Raw genomic sequence first — 11,810 nt, 5'->3', positions numbered from 1 at the left:
CCAAAAAAAAAGAAAGTGCAGGACGCCTGATAATAAAAATTTTATTGTCAAAATTACTGAGGCTGGTGACCAGACCTGCAGGAGAGAGGCGGCGAGCTCCACGGTGCGCTGAAGGGGCCGGCGCACGGGGCTGCGGTTTGAATTCACGGCCAGCTCGGCGCCGTGAGCGTGCTCGGTGTGCACCGAGCTGCTGCGCCAGGAGGGGGCGCTCGGGGGAAGGGGCCGCGCTCCGGGGCTGCGCGGGGCGCGGGGCGGGCCCTGTGGCGGCGGGCGCTATAAAGCGGCGGCAGCGGCGCTGCCATGGCACGGTGGCCGAGTGGTGACCGTGTGGTGGCGGCCGTGTCGCGGCGCTGGGGGAAGGAGGGAGGGTCCCCGGGGAGCGCTCGGGCCCGCGGCCGTGCCAGCATGGTGGATGTGTTCAGCGGCCGGCTCCTGGTCAGCAAGGACGGCCGCAGCGTGGACCCCGAAGAAGCCCTGCAGAACAAAGTCGTGGGCTTGTACTTCTCCGCCGGCTGGTGCTCGCCGTGCCGCGACTTCACCCCTGTCCTCTGCGACTTCTACACGGAGCTACTGGAGGAGAGCGAGCCGCCCGCCCCCTTCGAGGTCGTCTTCATCTCCTCCGACCACAGCGCCGAGGAGATGCTGGGCCACATGCGCGCCATGCACGGGGACTGGCTGGCGCTGCCCTTCCACGACCCCTACAAGCAGTGAGTACCGGCGGCCCCCCAGCGGCCCTGCCCTCGGACAGCCCCAGTACCGCAGGTGCCCCGAACCTCCGCCCCTGCCCCGTTATCCCGCGCCTGCCTTCCTGCTGGAGCCCCGGCAGCCGCGGCTGCCACGCTGCTCGCTCGCGGGTTTTAGCCCGTCCCACACGTAAAGAACGCGGGCTTGTGCACCTCCCTTGGAAGCGAAAAGGTCTGTGAACGAGAGTTCAGAGAGTAAAGACCCCGTGTGTTAAAGAGATGAGTGAGGTAAAAACGAATGGCAAGTGAGGATCAAGTGATTGCTTTTCAGCAGGGCGGTAATTGTTACTAAGGTTGGTCTGCATTGTCTAGGTTAGTGCTCGGGGAAAAAGGCAAAGGAAGACGCAGCAAAACTTGTAACTGAACTACTTCGGGCAGAGGAAACTGTGAAGAATTTCGGACAGATACAGTATTAGCTGGAGTTTAGCGGTGGCATACTGCACCTGGTACTGGGGTGTAGAACTCCTGTGCTGCTCCGTTTCCAAAGTGACATTCCTGTAGGCAGCTTGCTCATGAAAACAGCAAAAGGAAAGGGCATGTGTGTAATTAACAGGGTGAAGGATGATACCAAGAAGTGTTTTGATGACCTTAGTCAAGGATGGAGCCTCATTTGGATGACTTTCAGAAATCTGATTTAGCTCCTATAAGTATAGACTGGGATTACAGGAGGACAAGTAAGATGTTCAGGGTTACTGAAATGCCTGTAACTGGAGACTTGAAATACAAGTAAATATTGATAAAGAGATTTTTTTCCCCCTCTCTTTAAATGAGTTGATTGTAGAAATTTTTTTTCCAGGTAGTACCAGTCAAGAAGGTAATATGACTTTTAAATAGAGATTGGGTAATAAAACTTGCAGCCAAATCAATTATTTTAAGAAAGGAATCTTTTCTAGTGCTTCTAGTATCTTCTATCTTTCCTTTTAATTCTAGATCCACCCCAGTATGCTACCTGGTGTGTAACACCCCAGCTACTCACTCAACAGGGAGCATGTTGGCTAATCTTGTTTTTTCAGTGCAGTTTGACAAACTCAAGAGCAAATTACTTAAAGCCAGGAACAATTTCATCCTTTCCTGGCTCATTTCTGGATGCCCACTACCAATTTATGTTAGACCTTTTCTCCACTGACTTAAATATTGTTTTGCATAGTTCTCCAAAATTTTCCCAGGCAGTAATTGTATTTGATATCTACTAAGCATGATAGAATGCAGGCAAATTTCCATCAGGAAATGCAGCCCTTGAAGTCCCACACCCAGCAAGCTGTTCGGCATGGCCCATGGGAATGTGCTTACAGCTTCATCCTCTGTGGATTAGAGGTCTATTTCTGACTGCTCTTGCTCAATGCAGAGTGGAGGCAAAGACATTGTTTAATTGGCTTTTCTATGGCATCCTGTAATGCCCTTCACAGTTCTGGACAAGTTCTGGACACATCATCATGGCTTGTCGTGCCAGATAATGTGAGATCGCAGTGGTTACTGAAGAACAGAATGGAGAGGGATATGAACAAGCAATGTTTTTGGAGTTGTGTTTCTTGTGTGTAGCAATGAAAGACTGTGTGGAGCTGTTCAAGGTGCTTAGACTGGATTAACTGGTAGTTTGGTGTCAGGGGTACTGGTGAATCATCGTAGACTTAGTGCAGATGTGTAGTCACTACTCCAAACTATAATTCTGGCTAGGTACTAGTTCTATTTAAGAATATAATTTTTAAAAAATGGGTAAGATAATTGTATTATTAATATTTTAAATTTCATTATTATTTTTAAGGTTCCATTGCAATTAATTGAGTTGGCTATTGTTTTTGACTGTGTAAAGAAGGCGTTTAATATCTTCAGTGAGGTTAAGATATCCTAGCTGGTTGCTTCAGTGTTTAAGATACATAATTGCAGCATAGACTGATGTCTCTTCTAGACATAAGAGAGCCAATTTTAAGTGTGCCATCCAAAATACTTTTCAAGAACAGAAGCATTGGTGATTAATTTTTCTTAAGAAATAGCCAGCATTCATTCTTGTACTGTGTAGAGCCTAACACTGCAGTGTCAAGCCTACCTTCAGAGAAACAGAATACTGAATTCAAAGCAGGATCTTCAGGCTCTTCCATGCTGTCAGTCCTGGCTATTTCCCAGAGGTGGGACTGCACCTTTACTACCCTGTGTGGTCTGTGGCATGACTAATAGGAAATACTGCTCCTGATCCTTTTATTGTCTGAGGTTGATGTAAATTTTTTTTGTTGCCTGAGGCACAGTATTTTGATTCTTGAAGTGAAGTGTGAAGACAGCCTGGTAGGAAGTGAACGCTTGGAAGAGAAAGGGGGTAGTAGAGAGGAAAAGCAGGTGTTGGACAGAACATCAGCAGCAAAGGGTGTTAAATAGGACTGATGTTTGATAATGGCACACAAAGACATACTGCTGTGTTTGTACTGAGCCTTGTGATGAAAAGCATCAGTTTTTGTGAGAGTGCCTGGTGTGTACAGTAGGTCTTGCAGGCTTCCAGGTAGGCAGGTATTTACTGAGTTGGCCTGTACAGCTCAGTAAAAATTAGAATTATGGAAAATGCCCATAAAAAGAAAATGAAAAGGTTATATGTACATTTTATATTAGGAAGCTTTATGCATGAGGGTAGATTGGCACGGGCAGAAATACTGGGGAGGATGGATTGTTAAAAAACAAAGATAGAATAATGTTAAGTATCTAAGCAGTTAAGAGCAATTGCTTAGTTCTTAGACTTTTTAGACTGCTATTGCAAAATCTCAGCAGACGCTTTAAAACTGAATCCCAAGCATGTGACGTGCATGCTTATGACTTAAGATTTAACAATGCAGAAATTTCACAGCTAAAAGAAAATACTTAGAGCTGTATTACAGGGCATGCTACTAGAAGCAGATGAGCAAGAAGCCCATCCCTTTCACATGACAGCACTTCCAAGTGAAAACTGTTATAATCCAAGTGTTTTCAGATATCGCACTACACATGTGTATAAAATTTACCATTTATGTTCCCAGTATTATATTATATCTGCCCCATGTTGTCTTCATCTCAGGAATGCTCTTTAAGATCTTAAACCCTTACATAAAGATACTTGTGCTGTGGCTCAGCCTGGGTAGGCAGCCAGGCCCAGACGGCTGCTGGGTCACTCCCTGCCCCCACGGGACGGGGAGGGAATGTGGACGGTGAAAGTGAGAACACTTGCGGGTTGAAATAAAAACAGTTTGATAGATAAAGCAAAAGTAAAGATAAGCAGGCGAAGCAAGATACGAAATTCATTCACTAATTCCCATTCACTGACGGATATTTTAACAGCTTCCAGCACAGGATAGCCTCATCCTGTAATGACTGCATGGGACGATAAATCTCCGGGCTCTGAATGTTGATCCCTCCTCTCTTCTTTCTTCAGCTTTTACAGCTAATCATAGTGTTGCATGATATGGAACATCCTTTGATTGTTTGAGATCAGCTGTCCCAGCTCTGCCTCCTCACAGATTCTTGTGCAACACCAGCCTACTCACTGGCATGGTAGCACAAGAAGCAGAAAAGGCCCTGGTGCCCTATTGCTACATATCAGCAATAGCTAAATTACTCTTGTGTTACTCAGTGCTCTTTTGGCACGCACCATGAACGGTGCTGTGAAGAAAATTATCTCCCAGCTAATGTTAGTATTTTCTAGAAATACAAAATCTGTGCTCTCAGAAACTTTCATCCAACCTTCTCTTAAGAATAGAAAGATCTAACAATGGCTATGCCTTCCAGTTTGCCTCAGTCGTAATGTCATGGGTTTTTATTTCTATTTATGGTTTAATGATAGCATGAGTTGCCATTGGAGTTAGTCCCATGGGACATATGTGGCTTGTGGAGGTGAATCATGAGATTTTAGGTCCCTATCAGAGAGAATGATATTAATAACTTTTAAAAAGTCATTTTTGTAAGCACATGTGCCTATGTACACAGTGATTAAGAAGCACTGTCTGCAGAACTCTTTCTAAGCCTTCTTCAGGTCCACCGATCTTGAAAGCTGTGCACAAATGTGAGCAAAATCTGTGCACGCTTCAGTCTGGTGTGATGCAGGCAACCTTCTGCCCTAAGGCTGTCTGAACAAGGTGCCATGCTGAGCTGGATATATGCATTCCCTTAGGAAAGTAATGTGTAAGATTCCAGTTCCATAACAAATTCCATACCTTCAGTCTCCTAGGGCTCTGTCTGTGATTGATACAATTGTGTTTATCGTTCACTGAACCAATAAGTCTTCCACCCATCTTGTCTGTCATTCAGGTGGTATGAGGTTGTGAGAAACAGCTGCTCACTTTGAAAATTTAAAAAGGTTTATTAAACCTTAACAAAAATACAACAAAGGATTGCCTAAGGAAAAAGCTGCAGTGCTGGCTGCACGGTATATGTGCAAACCACATAGCCAGTTAGTCTTCAAGGTGGATGCTCGGTCTTTTATACCCCTGGGCGTTGCATCAGCCAGCCCTGACCCCTCCCAACGTCTGTCAGTCAGCTCCTCTTTGCCATTTATCAGTGGAGATTTTTTTCTTGTAACTTGATTGGAGGTCAGGTGTTGCCATGCTGCAACCCTAAGCACCAAGCTTTTCCATTCCCAACTGCCCCATGCAAGGGGCACATGTGCAGCCTTCTTTTACGTCTCCTAGATGTTATATTTGCCCAGTTATCCCATCATCAAAAAAAACCCCAAACAATATTAAACGTAGCAGCAATTTTAATTGAATAGCTTAGAAGATATAAAATAGGATACACTTGAAATATTGACAATATAATTTGGTTAAAATGGGGGATAATTTGGTTCCAATAATAGCGCATAAGCAAAAAAAAAATAACCATGCGGGATACGGTGTGCAGGGTCCTTGGACCCCTCACGTATGAGCTTGTCGAGCGAAAATTCCCCCTTTTATGCCATGTGCTAATGCCATCTCCTCCCATTTTTGATTCATCACACTTCTACCTCTGCCTTCATCACCACCTTTACGGCACATGCTCCACCACTCATTTAGGTGGTCGCACCATTCTTTGGGGGTCACCTCTGATGAAGGCCTCTCCTCTTCCTCGATGTCCTTTAACTCACCTTTGGGTTACACATGCGCACTGAGCTAGTGTAATGTAAGCCAAAACTAACATAATATTATATTTAAGCATTAAAGCAATAAATCTCATATAATTAGCATTTTCCTGGGACCCAACCAGATTTTCCTTTCTTTCTGTTAATTTTTAGTAAATGGTATCTCTTGCTTTTTCCTGCCTTGTACATCTGCAGGAAAGGGGAGGGGTCGGGCGGGGGGTGGAACCCCTCCTCTCCCGTTCTTTCTTGGCATTACAACTTTTAACTGTTTTGTCATTTCCAAATATTAATTACTGTATCAATATTGATTACTGTTTCAATTTTGTCAGCCCGAATCATACCTATTTACCACGTAGACAGCCCAGGCAGTCTGATGGTCACAATACAGGACGGGGGGAAAGAGAGTTATGGGGAGAACAGAGGACAACTAAACTCTAATAACATAACTATACATCACTAAAACTTTTCTTAATACTCACACAATAGTCATCCCTTATTTGTGAAAGCCAACTGTCTCATTATCTACCTATAACAAGGTGATAGTAGTTTTACATGGCTTCTATGCATACTTGCTTTGGAATGTGTTTTTTTCACCTGTTTTAGCAGATTTTGGGAAGGTCTGTGGGGATTGTTTGTTGATTCCTTGTACATCACAATTCTCTGAGGAAGCAAACCTGGTCCATACACATTATTGCTGCTTCCATAGTATTTTCTGCATTATTGCTCAGCCAACAAAATAGCAGAACAGTTTGCTTCACCTGTTGATTTTTCTTCTCTTAAGGAAAAATAGAGAAGGGAGGGCACGTTTCAGGTATGCCTTATCTGTGTCAGTATTTCACTTAAGTCTTATTTTTCAGTGCTTTTTTTCCTCCCAGGAAATCATTGAGAATGTCTGTGTATTAGTGTCAAGCATTTTTTAGCACTGTCTACATTTTTTTCCTACTCAAATTTCTGTGGTGTTTGAACCTCATACAGCAAATGTTCTTGCTTGTGGTGATGCCGCTCAGGCAGCATATTTCCATTTATCATTTTAAGTATGCTTTGAGAGAGATGTTGTTAGTGTTTTGGAATCTGGCTGTTCTGTTACTGCCTGTTTTGTGTCTGTCCTCTGGTTCTTCTGAAGGTGCAGAGGAGGTGTTGAAATTTTTTTCTCTGGCAACACAGATGGGTGGCTCTTATTCCAAATATTTTGATTGCTCACTTTTCTGTCTGTAGAGGGCTTGTTTCTCTGAGGGAGTTTAAGGAGTATCTTCAGTCTCTTCCATTTACACAAAAAGATGGTGTATCATGCTTTCTTTAATGGTGATTGCAGGAAGTAGCACTATGGGGCACTCAAGTGTATTTGTAGGGGAATGAATATCAAATACTAATCAAAGTGAGATCCTTCTGTGCTGTAAAATGGACCCAGAACTACATCTGCTTTGGGCTAGTAAAAAACAGTTGGAAGAGTATATCAGGCTTTGCTTCTATGGACATCTTTTACATCTCCAAGAGCCTCTGCTCCTGTGGAAACTGCAGGCAGCAGTGATGATCATTTACAGGAAGGATGCTGGAGCTCTCTTATCTTTCAGAGCTACCTTTCACGGTGTAGGCTTCCAGCTACAGCCTTGTTCATCTCCTGACACTGCCCAGTGCTCTGCCTCAAATTCTGGGGAAGCCCAGGCACTCATCACTTCTGCTCTCCCATGTGTCCTGGCCAGAGTAGCCTTTGTGAAGACACTAGGGGTTTTCTTAAAATGCTCCTAATGGTGTGTTTTATTTTTCATTTTTTTCCACAGTGATCTGAAGAAGAGATACAACATAACAGCAATTCCTAAACTTGTGATTGTGAAACAAACTGGCGAAGTCATTACTGACAAGGGAAGAAAGCAGATCAGAGACAAAGGGCTGTCCTGTTTCCGGAACTGGCTTGAGGGTGCAGATATCTTTCAGAATTTTTCTAGCTAAAATGTTGGCAAATAAAAGCAAGAAAAGGCATAGTGGAAAAGTTGGTAGAGCTCTGAAAAGACTCTTGCTTTGTTCAGAATGAGAAGGGTAAGACTTATTTACCTTTGCTTGTAAACAAATTTTGGATTTGACTTGAAAACCAGTTATTCCAGTGTCATAAAATGCAATTATTGTTGTATTGTTCTATCAGTGATATTTAATATGAAGCACAATGTTCCAAATAATACTAAAGAACTTCAGAAGAATCGGCTGTTTAGACGGTAATAATAGAAACCTTTGAAATCTATGCAAACACTTACTTTGCTAAGTCAACACAGTAAAAATAAATGCAAAAAAACTATTTATTGATGACTTTTTTTTTTAGGTGATTAGCACATTTTATTAAGAAAATGAAATTGTTTGCTTTAATAAATAACTGTTTATGAAATATGTCTCATGTACTTCCTTATCTACCTTAACAAGAATAATCAGAAAATGTCATGACTTTTAAATAGAACATATTTGCTTGTCAGTACTGAAGAAATATTATTTTAGTATTCTTTTAAATACATTTTATTTTACTTTTATGGGATTTATTTATATTTATTTATAGTTCTACTCAGTTTTCCTTAACCATGGGTTTTAAAACTTTGGCCTATAAGCTAAGTTCCAATTCCACAGGATTGGAACTAGATGATCTTTAAGGTCCTTTCCAACACAAGCCATTCCATGGTTCTGTTATGTTAGCATCCGAGTTAACATCAGTCAGGTTAAGAAGAAACCATTTTCCATCTTTTCTTTTGCCAAAATATGTAGAAGAAAACGTCAACAATGATACCAGGTCTCTCTGATGAATGTTCATGTTGTATCTAAAGCACAGCTTGATTTGCTGTCTCTTCATGGTTGGCGGCCCAGCCCAGACATTCATGCAATCAATGAGCCAAAAAAACCACTTCCCATGCAGGCTGAGTGTTTGCTGATTGGAACCTAAAGACTTTAACAGAGCTGTTATTTTTTCCATTACAAGCACTTATGCTACTAACACTTGAAGTCTGGCTGACTCAATTTGGAGCAAGAGAGCCTGCATCCACCAATTGTAGCACTCCAGTTGTGTGTAGTGTCCCCACAAATCTTTTTGCAACCCCAGGGGGGTCACAGTCCTCCAGCTGCACCCAGAATTGTGACTGCCTGTCCATCCCCTGGGCTACGTGCATTAGTGTAGAGGCATTCAGTGAGGCACCCGAGAGTGCTGATTCCTCTGCAGACAGTTCTTTGTGTGAAGGGTCACCACTTCAGCCTTAAAACAAAACACTGATTGTGATGTCTCCCATCTGCAGTTATTGCCTTGCTGACTCCACCCACCATTATCTCTATTATTTGTTGAGCTACGTTTGCCTTACCATCAGAAAACTTAACAAAGAGGGTCTGAACTTTAATGTGTGTGAAAAAAAAATTGTCTGAACAGTGGAAATGTAAAAAGTCACATGTACTTCACAGTAGGTAAGAAGCAAGTACACCAGAGAAACTAGTTTTTAAATGGAAAATAATCTCTCTAGAAAGTATTCAGCAGAGCTGTGAGTGCTGTGCTCCTTTTAGCTGTTTCAAAAATTACATCTGGGTATACACAGACAATTTCTAATTTGTGCCATCTCACCATATTAGTATTCATGGTCTTTCCTAATGAATGCTAAGCTCCTTAGGAAATTTTTTGTGCAAGTGAGATGTGAGCTCTCCCTGCTGTTCTGAAACCACCTAATAGCAGATATATTTCAAATATAAGATGAGAAAAACAATTATCAAAGTGTTTCCAAAAGTTTGAAAATAGGTTACCTGAATGTGGAACAATTTTTATAGCAAAAAGATCCACTGCACCCTATTATCAGATTTCAGGCATTACTTCAACCAAGATATCTTGAGTCAAGATGATTGATATCTTGATTCTTGTTTGTCTATATGCACATATATGAAAGAACTCAGTATTTTATAACAGAGATGGACTTAGGCCCTTTGAGTAACACAAGTTCCAAGTAAAATTCAGCTAAAAATTCATAATGATGAAACAAAGATATATACGCTGTAAAAAGCTTGGTGTGACTTCAGTCAAGGACTGTTGGTTTTGCACATCAGTGTTTGGAATATCAGAAAATTGTTTTCCTTGTCAGTGCTAAAATAATCCATATTTGACTTAGATGAAGTACAGAGTAGTGGAAAATATTTTATTAACAATACCTTGTGAAATTAGAGAAGCAAATCCTAGTGGGTCAGCTGTAAGCTTATTATTACTTGGGATGTGTGTTCTTTGGAAATGGAACTTTCAGTGTACTCATCTTAGAATGTATAGAATTGTCCCTTTAACTTTCTTAAATCATTCTTCAGTTCACTGATGACTTTCTACACTCTATATTTAGTCACAGTCACCTTGAATATTAGTGAGTACCAGTACTTTTTCAGTGGAGTGAGGAAAAAAATGCAACAATAGGCAGCAGCATAGTGATACTGGTTGATGCTGCACCTTTTTAAAGGAGTCAACTAAATAAAAAAGTAAAGTTAAGAAGAGGAGCATTCTTCCTAATTCCACTGGACAAGATATTGTCCATTATTAGTAAATAATTTATGGATCGATATATGCTAAAATTGCTAAGAACCAGTGGTGTTGAATTTGTTGTAGGCTTTATGGACAATTACTTTACTATGAAAAATGGCAAAGATTGTAAGTTGATACTTTGTGAATTGATAGATAGCCTGAATCTTGTAGAGACTTGCTGCAGGTGAGTGATGCAGGCTGTCCTGTGACTCTTATTTTAGGAAGAGGCAAAGCAGAAAGGGTGACAAATTCAGACATGAAATATACATCAAAAAGGCAATAATAATCTCTCTCTTTGTTAATCTTTTATTCCTTTTATTCTTTAATCCTTCTCCCAAAAAAAGTTTCCTTCTTCCTCCTCCAGAGCTGCTGTTTTCAAACTTTAATAGTATTATGATGTATTTAAATGTATGTGCTTAAAAATAGGGGGGAAGGGGGTGTTAAATCTCTGTTTATTCACCTGAACTCTTCAATTATGATATTTTGGGCTGAAGAAAAAAACCTAGAGTATGTACTTGAAAATTCCTTGAAATGCTGTCATGATATCTTGATATGCATTTTTAACACTAAATCTTTTACTTTTCTTCTCAGTTGAGAGTACATGCAAAATCTCAGTAGCTCTTCCTGAAGTATGAGTTAAATCTAGACTGCAAACAGCTGTTCTGAAGGACACAAGTAGTAGCTGGTACATACATGACAGGGTTTTATTTTTGCTTTTCATTTCATTTCCACCCTGTGCACAGCCTTGTTTTGCCTTTTGTACAGCTGAGTTTTTTCTTAAAACCAGATAAGAGTTTAACTGTTACGTGTTCTCTCTGCAGGCAATATTCCTAAAAGGGCAACTGTAAATTTTTTTCTGTCAGTTTCTGTGAAGATGGACATATAAATGTCCAATACCAAAAAGAAACACTTTTAAGCCTTTTACCTCCTCAATGTCATTTAAATTTCTCTAGTGGATGAAGTTCAATGATCAGTCTCATGACTTTCTGATATCAATTAATGCTGTCAGTGTCAGGTGAAGAACTTGCTGTGGAAGGTGCTATTTCTATCCAAAACCACTGCATTTAAGCATAGTGGTACAGTCCCAAAGAAATACTTCAAGGAGAAGTTGAAGAAACTTGGCAGAGGGGTGTTCTTATGTAGACTTCTCTCTGGGCAGGAACTGAGATGGGAGCCCTAACAATTCAAACAGACAAACAGAAGCTGTAGGCAGGTTGTAAATAGATATAAGCACTGTCCTGGAAGTGTTTGTCCTGGCTATTCCAGTAACTCTGCCTACTTGGATTTGTAGGACATTGACAAATCAATAGATTCTTAGAACAATAAACAGCCATTTTGTGTAGGCAGTAGCCAAAGCTCCCCAATCCTTCTTGTACAAATAACCTTAAGTGCATGCAGGACATCCAAGGATGTATTTTTCAGCGATTACTGTTTTTCCAAGTATAACGTGAGGGCACATTTGCCATGGAAACATAAAATTTACTAATACTCT

The 11,810-nt window shown here is 41.2% G+C and overlaps 1 protein-coding gene across 1 annotated transcript; it reads left to right on the top strand.

Moving 5' to 3' along the window:
• The first annotated feature begins 405 nt into the window (after window positions 1–405).
• Window positions 406–7,755, top strand: NXNL2 (nucleoredoxin like 2). The gene is made up of 2 exons (XM_054289051.1): window positions 406–707; window positions 7,587–7,755. Exons 1-2 carry the CDS (start codon window positions 406–408, stop codon window positions 7,753–7,755), a joined length of 471 nt encoding a protein of 156 aa, XP_054145026.1.
• The last annotated feature ends 4,055 nt before the right edge of the window (window positions 7,756–11,810 follow it).

The sequence above is a fragment of the Melozone crissalis genome, unplaced genomic scaffold, assembly GCF_028551555.1.
Source record: "Melozone crissalis strain CALT ecotype California unplaced genomic scaffold, PUWL_Pcris_2 ptg000005l_1, whole genome shotgun sequence".
Lineage (NCBI taxonomy): Eukaryota > Metazoa > Chordata > Aves > Passeriformes > Passerellidae > Melozone > Melozone crissalis.
Note: the sequence above shows the minus strand (reverse complement) of the source record. Positions and strands in the feature narration are given on the sequence as shown.

Bases quoted from the DNA above. Each gene is read 5' to 3' on its own strand.
- NXNL2 (XM_054289051.1), top strand. From the start codon at position 406: ATGGTGGATGTGTTCAGCGGCCGGCTCCTGGTCAGCAAGGACGGCCGC. The intron at 708-7,586 runs GTGAGTACCGGC...TTTTTTCCACAG, and splicing joins TTCCACGACCCCTACAAGCA to TGATCTGAAGAAGAGATACA.